Source organism: Leptodactylus fuscus, chromosome 7, assembly GCF_031893055.1.
Source record: "Leptodactylus fuscus isolate aLepFus1 chromosome 7, aLepFus1.hap2, whole genome shotgun sequence".
NCBI classification, from domain to species: Eukaryota; Metazoa; Chordata; class Amphibia; order Anura; family Leptodactylidae; genus Leptodactylus; species Leptodactylus fuscus.
In genome coordinates this window covers 17596112-17612130 of record NC_134271.1, presented here as the reverse complement: position 1 = coordinate 17612130, position 16019 = coordinate 17596112, and the positions used below count along the sequence as shown (strand labels likewise).

At 40.6% G+C, this 16019-nt stretch overlaps 1 protein-coding gene across 1 annotated transcript; it reads left to right on the top strand.

The window, feature by feature from the left end:
- Window positions 1-1926: 1926 nt before the first annotated feature.
- On the top strand, window positions 1927-15100 carry LOC142213300 (signal-regulatory protein beta-1-like). The gene is made up of 6 exons (XM_075281618.1): window positions 1927-2008; window positions 3053-3400; window positions 5265-5603; window positions 6153-6251; window positions 13556-13864; window positions 14612-15100. The coding sequence occupies exons 1-6, from the start codon at window positions 1927-1929 to the stop codon at window positions 14980-14982; spliced, it is 1548 nt and encodes a 515-aa protein (XP_075137719.1). The 3' UTR covers window positions 14983-15100.
- Window positions 15101-16019: the final 919 nt, after the last annotated feature.

Below are 16019 nucleotides of genomic sequence, written 5' to 3'. Positions count from 1 at the left end.
ACAGTGAAAGCTGTGAAAACGAAGCCCATAAGAAATTTGGACAAATGCAATTTTTCTCCAATTCCATTCAGTTCTAATTTTTTTCCAGCTTCCCAGTATATTGTTCAGAATAATAAATGGCACCATTATGAAGAACAATTTGTCCTACAAACATTTAGCCCTCATACGGCGCTATGAATGGAAAAATAAATAAGTTATGGGCTTGGAGGGCTGGGTATCAAAAGCAAAAATCAAAAAATGCCTCTGGTGGGAAGGGGTTAACAGGCCATGAGAAAATAGAACATTTCCTATTTTTTGTCCATTTTCTCAGATCTATCAATGATGCAATAGTGAATATATGGAACTTTGTAATATATCTCCTCTCCTGCCTGCTATACTGCTCAATTCCCTGCTAGATCTGCCTTCAGTGATGACAGTTTATAAAGTGTATGGAGAGGGGAGGGCGAAGTGGGAAGAGGAGAGAGTGAGAAGCAAAGAGATACAGATGTCCTGAAGCAGATAACAGTAAGATAGTTATACCACCAAAGCTCTATTCACATGTATGTTGCTCAGGGTTGGTTCACGTTTGCTTTTGTATTCCATCCGTGGAGAGTCCGCATGGGCTTCCCCTGCCATACAAACGCAATTGCAAGCGCTGTGCTATGCACGAACTCCATAGACTATAATGGGGTCCGTGTGCTTGCCCCGCACTGCCTGCACGAATCATTTGCGCTTGTATTCCGTTTGGGGGGGTCCCCATGCGGACTCTGAACAAATGGAATACAAACGCTAATGTGAACCAGGGGTCAGTCCTGCTGGAAATCTACTAAACACTTACGCTAGGCTCACACCAGTGTTCGGGTTTCTGTCATTTCGGTCCACATGGGGACCCGAAAGGTAGAGACCCTGTCCGTTTAAAAACTGGTTTCACACAGAAACCCATGGACCCCATAGATTATAATGGGGTCCATTCAGTTTCCGCCTGTTTTATACTGAAGTCGATGGAGAGAAAAGTAGTCTTTGCAGTATTTTTCTCTCCATTGATTTTAGGTGGAGTCTCCAACGCAGGTGTGAATCCATCCTTAGACGGAATATCCCTGCGTTAGTTTCTCTTTCACGGACCCTCCTCCTCCTAGTCAGTGGCGTAAGCTGAGAAGAGGCGACATATTACATAGTTTCACCTCTTTCATTTACAGGAAAGATTAACCTCTTCCCGACATCTGCCGTAATAGTACGGTGCATGTCAGGTGTGTAACTATGGCGGGAGCCGGGCGGCCACCATAGCCGCCGGGTGTCTACTGCTTTAAGCAGTAGACAACCGGCTCTAATGTCTCCGATCGGACCCCGGATCTCTCTGGCGCCATGGTCAAAATGCAAATAAAACCATATAAATTTGGTATCCCTGGAACCGTACCCAAACACAGAATATAGGGGACATGTCATTTTGGCTGCACAGTGAACGCCGTAAAACCAAAGCCCGTAAGAAAGTCGCAGAAATGCATTTTTTCTTCAAATCCACCCCATTCTGAATTTTTTCCCTGCTTCCCAGTACATTATACAGAATAATTAATGGTGGCATCATGAAGAAAAATTTGTCCCGCAAAAATTAAGACCTCATATGGCTCTGGGAGCGGAGAAATAAAAAAGTTATGGGGTTTAGAAGGAGGGGAGTCAAAAACGAAAAACGAAAATCAAAAAATGCCATCAGCGGGAAAGGGTTAAAACAATAAATATTCTCCAAAGATCTTACAGTGACAGGAGGAAAAGAACTGTTGTGAACCCTCCCATCGCTGTCCCTGCTCTTATCTAAGCAATAACCTGCCAGATAATTATACAATACTTGGACTTTGCTTTCATAAAACTTTTGCTTCTCTTACTTTCATTTAATGTAAAATATATTATTGTAGCGCCATGAAGTAAGCGGAGCTGGGAACATTGGCGGTCAGGATGGTGCACACAAAGTCTACAGACCACAGACTGTTCCTGGGATTTGGGATTATAATCTTCAACCTCCTCCATACAGAAGCTGGTAAGTGACTTTTATGTCTGCTGAGGATCTTAGTATTCCTAGTGGTTTTATGGGAGTAGAAACATTCGAGACACCCCCGGAGCCATCAGCAAAGGGGGACATGACTTTGGGATGGGGGAACCAATAACTCCTGCAGTTTCTTCTTTGTGCAGTAGTTGTGTAGATTTATACAGACTGGGTCAGCTTTAAGAATATATCGGTGTATATTCAGTTTTAGGAGTATATATCTGTGTATATTCAGCCTTAGGAGTATATATATGTGTGTATTAGGAGTATATAGTGCTTAGTGTGTTACTGTAGGGAGGGAAGAGTTTAGGAATAGATGTAACTAGAATAGATGTACACAGTATTGTAAGCGGCCATTTTCTTGCGGCCAGCGGGCATGCGCAGTCGGCTTTGCCCTAGGCCCAAGGCCTAGAAGTTTGAAGCCAACCCCCGGAAGAAGACGCATGAAGATCCCGTATGTGAAGAAGATGGAAGCGGCGCTGGAGATTTCTCTCGCAGCATTGGGGACGCCGCCAGTGCTCTTTGAGCTCTGGGGTCCGCCCCTAGTGCTGCGTGAGAACTCATTTGCATACCGGTGGAAAGCACAATTTTAACCGAACAGCGGGGCGGAGAAGACATTTAAAAGTAGAAGGAGAATAGCCTTTCTTAAGGCTATTCCATCGTGTCAACAAAAATAATATAAGATTTTATTGGTAGAATCCCTTTAACATTGATAAAAATCATGGCTTTTTTTGTATTGTATAGTGGAATGAATGCCGAGAAAAATAAATGTTATCCCTTATGCAATTTAATTACTTGTTTGTGTTTGTGCTGTGCCCTGGCCTGTGTTAGTGCTGCAACATCAACATCTCCTCAGCAAAATCTTGCGCATGCGCAGAATGGTCTTATAGTCCTTGACGTGTATTATCATACTGCACATGCGCCATCTGTTCTGAACGCAGCCCTATCTATCCGTATATACTTTCCAATGGTGCTTGTAGCCCAGATCTGACAGTTTTAGGACATTACTAAATTTCATGACCATTGTCTACCTTTCAGGTAAATTACAAATCTACACGACCAATGTTCCTATAGAGATGCAGCGGGGTGATGATACCACCATTCCTTGTCACTTCGATGGCTATGAAGCTTCTTCCTTGGATCTCTCTACGGTTTCTGTGCGTTGGACTTTGAGAACATTGGAAGGAGAAAAACTTGTCTATGGGTTCAATGGTGGACATCATACCCGAATCAGAACTGGGTCACAGATATTAAAACGTGGCCTTGTAGGAGGAGATGCCAGTCTGTATATACCCAACCTACAGCTCAGTGATGATGGAGAATACACCTGTACTGTTATAGTCACTCCTGATAAAGTGGTTGGTAAAGTCATACTGCAGGTGTCAGGTAAGAGCTGCTATATATTGTACATCATAGAGGTCATAGTATATTGAATCTAGGGTAGGCCTTGCATATACAGAGCAGTAACGCATGCATTGTTAACGGGCCCGTTTACACAGAGTAAAAGCACGTGTATTTTGGCAAAATACACGTGTAGGGAGCCACACGGTGGCTCAGTGGTTAGCACTGCAGCCTTGCAGCGCTGGAGTCCTGGTGTTCAAATCCCACCAAGGGTAAAAAACCATCTGCAAGGAGTTTGTATGGATTTCAATCCCATATTCCAAAGACATACTGGTAGGGGGAACAATTGTACATTGTGAGCTCAATAGGGGGCTCACAATCTACATTAAAAAAGAAAAAATACATGTGTAAAAAAATGGGAGTCTTATTTTTACACGTGTATTTTGCCAAAATACACGCGCGTTTACTCTGTGTGAATGGGCTCTAAGTGGAACCTAACAAGAGAAAAAGTTAGCTACTATTACAGTGTCCCAGTGGAATCGCTGCTAAAAAAATATAAAAATAGAAGGATTATTCAACCCTTTAATGACAGGGTAGTTTGTGTTTTAAATTCATGGTGACTTTTTTCATATTTTCCACCTTCCAAAATGTATAACTTTTTTCACTGTGGACAAAGCTATAGGACGGCCCATTCTTTGCATACCTAGTTGTAACCATTGAAGCCCGCGTGCAGCAGGCTTCAATAGTTACATAGGAAATCTGCCATAGACTGCAATACAGTATTATTGCAGTCTATGGCACAGGTGATCTAAAGAGGGGAGGGGGGGGCAAAAAAAAGTAAAAAATAGAGAGAAATTTTAAATAAATAAATATATATATATATATATATATATATATATATATATATACATATACACAGTACAGACCAAAAGTTTGGACGCGCCTTCTCATTCAAAGAGTTTTCTGTATTTTCATGACCTTGACAATTGTAGATTCACACTGAAGGCATCAAAACTATGAATTATCACGTGGAATTATAGACTTAAATAGGACCTTTCACCGATATGGGCACAGGCAGTTCTATATACTGCTGGAAAGCCGACAGTGCACTGAATTCAGCGCACTGTCGGCTTTCCCGATCTGTGTCCCGGGTAAAGAGCTATCGGTCCTGATACCATAGTGCTTTACAGTCAGAAGGGCGTTCCTGATAATACTCGCCTATGGACAAGCACTGTGAGCAGAGGGAGGGGGTGTTCCTTCCCGCTCACACTGTACAGCGCGATTGGCTGTGCTGTGGAGAAGGACGTTCCTGACTGACTATCAGGAACGCCCTTCTAACTGTAAAGCGCTACGGTACCGGGACCGATAGCGCTTTACCCGGGGCACAGATCAGGAAAGCCGACAGTGCGCTGAATTTTTATAAATGAATAAAAGTAAGCATTAACAAATTAGGCATCCTCAAGTCCGAAAACGTCTAAACTATTAAAATATAAAAACATTTGTCCCATACGGTAAAGGACATAGCAGGAAAAAGAATCAAAATGTCTGATTTGGCGTTTTTTCGCCAAATTACCTCCCTAAAGCAATGGAATAAAAAGCGATCAAAACAACATACATTCCTCTTCATGGTCCCAATAAAATCTACATATTGTCGTGACGCCTGATCATAAGGCGCCTTGTGCATAACAGAATACACTAGGACAGTGATGGCGAACCTTTTAGAGACCAAGTGTCCAAACTGCAACCCAAAACCCACAAAGTGTCAACACAGCAATTTAACCTTAAATTAACCAGGATCAGTTATATAGTCACCGTGCAATGTTATTACAGCCTGTATGTGGGTAATTTAAGTAGTATTACCATTTATTACTTCTGTTACTATTTCACTCAAGCTTTTCTTTCTCTTCAGTTAAGCCGACTTGTACAGTCAGTGACTCCAGACTAGAGATGACTCCAGACACCGAGAGATCTGTTACCTGTAATGTGAACGGCTTATATCCAGAAATTGTGAGAATACGATGGGTGAAGTACAGTAAAGCTTCCTCCACCAAATCTGATGTGGATGTAAATACTTGCACTAAAACACCAGTTCAGAACCATGATGGCACGTACAGTGTGACCAGTGTGCTGTCCATAAAACCTACAAGCCTAGATGAAGACGGAGATGTGTATTCCTGTGTTATCATCCACAGGTCACTCAAAGATGGACTTACTCTTAACATTGTTCTTTCAGTCCAGCCTGAACCAGGTATATAAACTACTAGCAGTTACCCGTGACTTCGTCCGGGGGTTGGCGGTGGCGCTGAACCGCTTATATTTCTTGTTCTCCCATGTCTGGCCCCAGTTTCTTGTCCCCCCATCTCTGTCCCCAGTTTCATGTCCCCGCTTCATCTGCCCCGAGTTTCTTGTCCCCCTATCTCTGCCCCCAATTTCTTGTCCCTCCCTTCATCTGACCCCAGTTTCTTGTCCTCCTATCTCTGCCCCTAGTTTCTTGTCTTCCCATCTCTGCCTCCAGCTGCTTGTACCCCATTTCTGCCCCCAGTTTCTTGTCCCCCTTTCACCTGACCCCAGTTTCTTGTTCCCCCTCATCTCTGCCCCCAGTTTGTTGCCCTCCCCTATCTCTGCCCCAGTTTGTTGTCCCCCCATCTCTGCCTCCAGGTGCTTGTCCCCCCTTCATCTGCCCCCAGTTTCTTGTCCCCCCTTCTCTGCTCCCAGCCTCACCTCATGTGTCTTATCCTTAGTTAACTGGAATTGTCCTAATTTCTTTTATTTGTATTACTTGTATATACCCTTACAGATAAAAAAGTTCCTGTAATAATCGGGAGTATACTCGGGACACTTGTCGCACTAATGATAGCGATTCTAGTCTTTATTTACATCATCTATTTTAAGAAAGGTAAGTGATGTATAAAATCTGTATCCTACTAATATTAAAGTTTGTGTGTTTGGATGTTTGCATGTTTGTGACTTTGGATGTTTGTTCCTCAATCACGCTAAAACGCCTGGACGGATTTGCGTGCAATTTTCCACAAACATAGTTTTCCCTTAGGATTGAGTCATAGGCTACTTTTGGTGCCACTAAACAACATGGCTTCCTAGCAGGAGACTCACAAAAGCAGGACTCCTAGCCCCAGCTATAGACTCACACACACTGTCTGGCATTTCCTGCCTCAACCTGCCTGCACACTCCTTACTGTCACCTCAGGAGTAGCCCTCACTCTACTCACTCACATTTACATATAGCTTTCCACTATATAACAGATCACATTGTCTGTATTACTACATACACAATACAACACATCACATTGTCTGTATTACTACATACACAATATAACAGATCACATTGTCTGTGTTACTACATACACAATATAACAGATCACATGGTCTGTATTACTACATACACAATATAACACATCACATTGTCTGTATTACTACATACACAATATAACACATCACATGGTCTGTATTACTACATACACAATATAACACATCACATTGTCTGTATTACTACATACACAATATAACACATCACATTGTCTGTATTACTACATACACAATATAACACATCACATTGTCTGTATTACTACATACACAATATAACACATCACATTATCTGTATTACTACATACACAATATAACACATCACATTGTCTGTATTACTACATATACAATATAACAGATCACATACTACATACACAATATAACACATCACATTGTCTGTATTACTACATACACAATATAACACATCACATTGTATTACTACATACATAATATAACACATCACATTGTCTGTATTACTACATACACAATATAACACATCACATTGTCTGTATTACTACATACACAATATAACACATCACATTGTCTGTATTACTACATACACAATATAACACATCACATTGTCTGTATTACTACATACACAATATAACACATCACATTGTCTGTATTACTACATACACAATATAACACATCACATTATCTGTATTACTACATACACAATATAACACATCACATTGTCTGTATTACTACATATACAATATAACAGATCACATACTACATACACAATATAACACATCACATTGTCTGTATTACTACATACACAATATAACACATCACATTGTATTACTACATACATAATATAACACATCACATTGTCTGTATTACTACATACACAATATAACACATCACATTGTCTGTATTACAACATACACAATATAACACATCACATTGTCTGTATTACTACATACACAATATAACACATCACATTGTCTGTATTACTACATACACAATATAACACATCACATTTGCTATCCCACCAAACTTTTTAATGCACTTTTACAGTTTCACACGTCTGTGTCCGCCCAATTCTCAAATCACCGCAGACGAAGATGCGGGTAAAAGCTAGTAATAAATATATATGTGGTAGTGACATGGCTGGCTCATGGCATGTCAGTGTGGTCATCCTCTGATGTCGCCTGCTTATGTGTAGGCAACATCAGATCGTATATACCGAATAATATAATTTTTTTTACAAGAATGACCATGGGGGTGAATTGTACTCAGCTGAGAATCTTTAAAGGCTTCCATACTATACAGGGTGTCTGGAAAGTAAGTACACAAAATGTAAGGGTGGACTTGACGCGTTTTTTATTAATGAACATGTGACCAGAAATGCAGCGTTGTGGCGCTGCAGGTAGACCGAGATGTCGGTTTCCTATCTCTCATTAAAGACCACACTTACTTTCCAGACACCCTGTATGTGCAATCCATCCTCCATATGGACTTATTTGTGTTGCAGCTGGTTTTAGGACCTATTTACACTGGCCCAAGCATCAGCGTTAATGAGAGGCATTGCGTTAACAGCACATCCCCTGTTTACATGGCGGTTGGTCCATTCTTTGTTACGTCCTTACAGTTTTAAGTAGCTACATGAAATTGTGCAGCTGCAGAAGTGGGGAGCCGGCTGTAACTACAGCCGGAGCTCCCCTAGAGAAGGCAGGGAAGGTTTATTACTGTCCCTGCCTTCTCAGTTGCTGTATACACAGTGCTCAATGAGCGCTGTATACACAGCTATGGTACGGTATGTGGCTCCCCTTTAAATTGGTGGTCACGTGATCCATCGGGATCAGAGGCTGTTGGGTCCTAGAGACCCAGATCAGTTCTATAGTAATGGGCACGAGGCTGTATTCCTCCTGCAACTGGGGCTAAATGTACCAGCCCCAGTTACAGGGGAAATCAGCCTCCCCCACCAAAAAAAAAAAAAAATAGTGATCAAAAGTCCCCAGAGGTCTATTATGACCTTAGGGGAACACACTGTAAAAAAAGAAAAAAAAAGAAAGAAAGAAAGAAAGAAAGAAAGAAAGAAAGAAAGAAAGAAAGAAAGAAAGAAAGAAAGAAAGAAAGGGAAAAAAAGTCAAATATAAAAAATTAAGTAAATTAATATAAAAAAAAATGTGTAAAATAATACTCCAATAATAAACCCCAATTACAGGTTGTAGCCCCACCCCTAATGACACAATACATAATAAAAATTACCGTAACAGAGAGGAAAAACTATTTTAAAGTTTTTTGGTAGCACATTGTGCTATTAAATTTAAAAAAAATTAAATATTGAGTATTATACAGCAGAGACCTGGTAGCAATGCCCACAATCTGCACCTGCAGCCTGTAATAAAACATAAATCATAAGTGATTGGACCCTCTTGGGTTCAAGACCCCTGTGGGGTCAAAAAAAAAAAAAAAACAATAAATTTTTTTTAAAAGAGCTAAAATTTCAGATCATCCTGCTTTTCTTACAAGACATATACAAATAAATAAATAAAGTAACACTTTAGGTATCCCTGAGTCTGAAAATGACCAAACTGCCATTTTTTCTACCATTTTGCTTCCCATAAAAAAACAACAGACATTCTCAGAATCAGAGGTTGCTGTGAATCGGCAAATGGACTTATAGCGGTTGATCAGAATTTATGTTAAAGGGATCCTATCACTCAGACACAATTTTTTTCTAGGTACCACGTCAGAAAGGCTATTCGTCTCCTACCTTTCGTTGTCTTCTCCGCGCCGCCGTTCAATTACAATCCCATTTTTTCTTGCACATCACTTGAACCCTTGTGCACCCTCGGCTCTGCTACATCAGAGCCGAGGGTGCGCTTGAACCCTTGTGCAGCCTCGGCTCTACTACATCAGAGCCGAGGGTGCGCTTGAACCCTTGTGCAGCCTCAGCTCTGCTACATCAGAGCCGAGGGTGCGCTTGAACCCTTGTGCAGCCTCGGCTCTGCTACATCAGAGCCGAGGGTGCGCTTGAACCCTTGTGCACACTCTGCTTCATCAAGCTAATAGAATGCATTGGCCAGCGCTGATTGAAGCAGAGCTGAATCTGTGTGCTTAGCTCAACTACTCCACCGGTGTAGTTGAGCTAAACACACACATTCAGCACTGCTTCATCACGCCAATAGAATGCATTGGCCAGCACTGATTGGCCAGAGTACGGAATTCGGCCAATCAGCGCTGGCTCTGCTGGAGGAGGCGGAGTCTAAGGTCGGACCTGAATGGAGACTGGTGTGGAGCGATCTTAGACTCCGCCTCCTCCAGCAGAGCCAGCGCTGGTTGGTCGAGTTCCGTACTCTGTCCAATCAGCGCTGGCCAATGCATTCTATTAGCCCGATGAAGTAGAGCTGAATGTGTGTGCTTAGCACACACATTCAGCTCTACTTCATCGGGCTAATAGAATGCATTGGCCAATCAGCGCTGGCCAATGCATTCTATTAGCGTGAACTGAGTTTGCACAGGGGTTCTAGTGCACCCTCGGCTCTGCTACATCAGATTGCTACATCTGATGTAGCAGTGCCGAGTGTGCATCAGATGTGTAGTTGAGCAGAACTGGCTCAGCACTGCTAAGTCTCTGCATTCGCATAGGAATGCATTGGCCAGCCTTCGGCCAATCAGCGCTAGCTCTGCCGGAGGAGGCGGAGTCTAAGGTCGGACCTGAATGGAGACTGGTGTGGAGCGATCTTAGACTCCGCCTCCTCCAGCAGAGCCAGCGCTGATTGGTCGAGTTCCGTACTCTGGCCAATCAGCACTGGCCAATGCATTTCTATGGGGAAAAGTTAGCTTGCGAAAATCGCAAACTGACAGGGATTTCCATGAAATAAAGTGACTTTTATGCCCCCAGACATGCTTCCCCTGCTGTCCCAGTGTTATTCCAGGGTGTTGGTATCATTTCCTGGGGTGTCATAGTGGACTTGGTGACCCTCCAGACACGGATTTGGGTTTCCCCCTTAACGAGTTTATGTTCCCCATAGACTATAATGGGGTTCGAAACCCATTCGAACACTCGAACAGTGAGCGGCTGTTCGAATCGAATTTCGAACCTCGAACATTTTAGTGTTCGCTCATCTCTAATTATTATATTAATTCCATGGTGCTGTACATTATTATATTAATTCCATGGTGCTGTACATTATTATATTAATTCCATGGTGCTGTACATTATTATATTAATTCCATGGTGCTTTAAATTATTATATTAATTCCATGGTGCTTTACATTATTATATTAATTCCATGGTGATGTACATTATTATATTAATTCCATGGTGCTGTACATTATTATATTAATTCCATGGTGCTGTACATTATTATATTAATTCCATGGTGCTTTACATTATCATATTAATTCCATGGTGCTTTACATTATTATATTAATTCCATGGTGCTTTACATTATTATATTAATTCCATGGTGCTGTACATTATTATATTAATTCCATGGTGCTTTACATTATCATATTAATTCCATGGTGCTTTAAATTATTATATTAATTCCATGGTGCTTCACATTATCATATTAATTCCACGGTGATTTACATTATTATATTAATTCCATGGTGTTTTACATTATTATATTAATTCCATGGTGTTTTACATTATTATATTAATTCCATGGTGCTTTACATTATTATATTAATTCCCTGGTGTTTTACATTATTGTATTAATTCCATGGTGCTTTACATTATTATATTAATTCCATGGTGCTGTACATTACTATATTAATTCCATGGTGCTGTACATTATTATATTAATTCCATGGTGCTGTACATTATTATATTAATTCCATGGTGCTTTACATTATTATATTAATTCCATGGTGCTTTACATTATTATATTAATTCCCTGGTGTTTTACATTATTATATTAATTGCATGGTGCTGTACATTTGAGGGTTTACATACAGTACACAAAATATATAAACAGATATAATACTAACAATGACTGACTGGCACAGCGGAATAGAGGGATAGAGACAGAAGGTGAGAGGGAGATTGTTCAGATGGTGGTGTGGTGATAGTATTATTGGAGGTTGTAGGCCTCCCTAAATAGGAGAGTCTTCAGGGCCTTCTTGAAGCCTGTGACCTGTGGATGGAAGATGGAACTATCTTTAGGGTAGGTTATTAATTAAAGATCATCAGGGGCCCGACCTCCATGTCCCTGGCCAATCATTTCTTTGAAGAGTGTACATTTTGCAGTAGCTTTGCTTGCATTACATGGCCTGTGAAGCGCCGCTGCCACTTCTATCAGTTAATATGTGTGGAAACTCCTTTCAATGTCAACGTTTTTCTCTTGGATATCTTTTGCAAGTTTGTGGAGAACCTCACATCTTTTTGGCTATGAGTCGGTTCATGTGATTACGGTTATCTCTTTATTAAGAGACACAGCCTCTCTATAAAACCTATCTATAAAACATGGTGTAGAACAATCTAAGGCCCCTTGCAGATGACCTTGACCGTGGTCAGTGTGATATCCATTTATTTCATGGATAGCACACTGACCCATTCTTTTCTATGGGCCCATACATACGACCGTGAATTTCACGGTGCGGGCCGACAGTCTGGGCCACAAATTATAGAACAAGTCCTATTGCTGTCCTATTTTGTGTCTTGTGCTTCCGTGGCTCCTATTCATTTAATGAAAAAAGAGCCGCAGAGGCACAGCCAGTGCACAGGCGGCACACAGGGAACATCCCCGTGTGCCACCCGTGCTTTTAATTCATGGCAGGCCAGTTGCAGAACGACTTTAGTAGCAAAAAAGTCAATGGTACCGCACACTCTAAAATTATATGTGGTGCTAGCGAAAAAAGGTCCTTCGACCCAAATATACTAGTGAAAATAGATTTTGCTGCACACACTGTTTTGTGATCAAAGGAATATAGAGATTTATTTTACAATATAGTTAACGCCTTTTGACAAAATGCAAAATATTGGCATAGAAAGACAGGCTAGATCAATTGGATATGACGTTTCGGTCCTTAGACCTTCATCAGACGCGATCTAGTGTGGTAGCAGGATCAGTATAAGTGTCAAGGCATGTCATGCCTTGACACTTATACTGATCCTGCTACCACACTAGATCGCGTCTGATGAAGGTCTAAGGACCGAAACGTCATATCCAATTGATCTAGCCTGTCTTTCTATGCCAATATTTTGCATTTTGTCAAAAGGTGTTAACTATATTGTAAAATAAATCTCTATATTCCTTTGATCACAAAACAGTGTGTGCAGCAAAATCTATTTTCACTAGCAGAACGACTTTAGGGCTCCTAGGAACCGATCTATAAAACATAGTGTATGATACTGTCAGGACTCCTAGGAACTATCTATACAACATAGTGTATAACACTGTCAGGGCTCCCAGGAACCTATCTATAAAACATAGTGTATAACACTGTCAGGGCTCCCAGGAACCTATCTATAAAACATAGTGTATAACACTGTCAGGGCTCCTAGGAACCTATCTATAAAACATAGCGTATAACACTGTCAGGACTCTTAGGAATGTGGTTGACCATGAATTGTAAGCTCTTACGGTCAATATTTTTTGCATTTATTTATTTAAAAAAAATAGGAAATTTGATGGTAATTTGAAAATAAAATTGCAATTTTTAAAATGTGGACTGCTCTGCTTTTCAGACACACAGTTATTCCAACCAAATCTATTAATAAATATTATCTACCATCGATCCTATTGCAGAGAACTGCAGTTGGTCGGGTTGATGACATGTGATTATTTGATCATTTTTACAATACTTTGGAATACTTAGTCTTTTACATATTTTATGTTAATGGGGCTGATCATCACGCTCACATTGGTTGTTCCAAGTTACCCTATCCTAACAAGGTTTTTTTATGCTTTCTATCTGCAGCTCCACCGGTTTTGGATCCAATAATACCCAACCAAGAATCCTACAATGTCGGGGACTATTTGGAACTGTCATGTAAAATCCACTCATTTCATCCACAATATATTAATGTGATGTGGTTCAAGGAGGAAAAGACTTTACCATCACAAAATATCGTACCTCAAGAAGATGGAAAAGAAACTTTCTTTGTCACCAGCTGCGTGGACGGCATTGTTAAAGAAGAAGACTTTGGGAAAGTATTCAGGTGTAAGGTTATGCATGAGGGAATAACAGATAAAGACGCGTCTGTCACATGGAGATTAAAGAAACAAGGTAAGTAATGGTGGACATGGACAATTCCCTGATACTATGATGATTTTATGATCTATATATATGTGTGCGTATATATACGCATATATATATATATATATATATATATATATATATATATATATGTACAGATGTTGCATCTGTTGTTAGCAGATCTTTTTGAATTGCTGGACAGCACTTTTCTCCTAGTCGCCCCCATCTCCTAGTCGCCCCCATTTTATGCAGCCTTGGTTCGGCTGCATAAAATGATAGCCGAACCAAGGCAGTAGCTCTTCTGTGATAGTGGGACCACTGTCGATAATTTCGATGGTGGTCCTGCTATGATCTATCCTTGTGCTGTGATAATATGATGTCATGTGCAGGGATAGTGAAAAACATTGAAGACAGAGGTTAAAGAAATAAAGAGAATCATAGCAGAGCTGCCGCTGCTGTTACCGAGGGCGGCAATGCCAGAAAGCGTCCTATGGCCATTCGAATTTAGCACCAAAGCAGGAGGAGGGAGCTGCCTAGCAATTCATTTGAATTGATGAGTAGCTCCAGCTAACATAACAAATGCTATATCTGCATCTATGTGTATGTATATATATATATATATATATATATATATATACATATATATATATATCTTGTATTTACAAATCATTCAACTCCTGGCATCCTTTGCAGTGTTTACAGTGAATCTCAAGTCATCTTGCACATGTCACCACAATCTTGACACATTTATGTATTTTCTCCCATTCTTTACTACAGGTCATCCATGTCAGACTGGAAGAAAAACACAAGAGCCCATATACTATTCTCAAAGTGTGAGGAATGGTTTATATTCAGGCTCTGGCGGGGTCTCTCCAGCACAGCCAAACTTTAATTCCCAATACCGCTTCAATCCTGAGCACTCCGAATATTCCTCCTGGCATGAGTTGGACCTAAACATGCACCGCTATTCTCCATGTGTAAGGAATGGTTTATATTCAGGCTCTGACGGGGTCTCTCCAGCACAGCCAAACCTTAATTCCCAAAACCACTTCAATCGTGCGAACCTCAAAAATTCCTCCGGGTATGAGTCGGACCCGCTCATGTACACCTATCATTCTTCTTCTCCTCATCGTTTTTACGATCCTTGAGTGCCTGCTTGTACGTAATCTAGGCTCAGGTGCGAAGACCAACGGGTGGAAATCACACTTGGACTTTTTTTCTTGCATTGCTTTTAAGAAAAGTTTTCTGAAGAAGTTTGTAGAAGATTCTCCTTGATATTGTATATAAACCTTATACATTGTATTTGTAATGTTCTGTACATTGGATACTTTTTTATACATTTGTATAATTTTTCTACCCAATAAAAATGATTGAAGTCAGCCTGGATTATGTTTCCCATGTTCTGAGGGGCCTCATGTTATGACGACCCTCCTCGTCCTTATGTCTTATTATGGCTTATAGATATCATAGAGGTTGGCGGGGGCCTAAATAATTCTATATTACCATAACTCCCAAAGTCATGCAACCAATGTATCCTTAAGGACATGACTATTCCCATCTCAGTCATAAAAAACAACTCTGTTTGTTTGTTTTTGGCTTCGATAGCGGTGGTTGTGCTACATTGTTTCTAGATAATAGACCACAGTATTCTATGCGATCACGCAGAGGATAAGTGGAATGGATGGGGCTGAGTGTTCGCTGGATTCAGATGCAAAATATTAATTCTCCATAAAATGACACCACTCTGTAGGTTGTGACGCCTTATAGGACTCATGTGAGTCTAATAAGGGCTTCAAAGCTGAAAAGGAGTAGAAAAATCCATCAAGAGATGTTGTATTTGTTTACATAGACAAATTAAAAAAAAAAAAAAAAAAAAAAGCTTCATAATGAGTTTATTTTATGAATTGTTGCTATTAATGATCTGCAGGGCTACCATGACAAGATTTACAGTCCTCTCTACAGTCTCTGCATTCTGTTATTTCTCCCTTTTATTTTCAGTTTGGTTTTTGTATATTAAAGGGGTTTTCCAGACCATATATTTTTTTTAAAGATCTGTTAGTGCCATTAATGAGTTTGCGTGATGTCTGTGGGAGCTGTTCCTGTTGTACCTTCCATACTACCACCCTGTCACAGCTCTCCCCCCCTCACTCCGTTACAACCCCCACCCTGTCTCCCTAGCTAAGCT

Excerpts from the sequence above, each read along its gene's own strand:
- LOC142213300 (XM_075281618.1), top strand. The coding sequence starts at position 1,927 with ATGGTGCACACAAAGTCTACAGACCACAGACTGTTCCTGGGATTTGGG. Across the intron at positions 3,401-5,264 it reads AGTCATACTGCAGGTGTCAG|TTAAGCCGACTTGTACAGTC; the intron begins GTAAGAGCTGCT and ends CTTTCTCTTCAG. Across the intron at positions 13,865-14,611 it reads ATGGAGATTAAAGAAACAAG|GTCATCCATGTCAGACTGGA; the intron begins GTAAGTAATGGT and ends TCTTTACTACAG.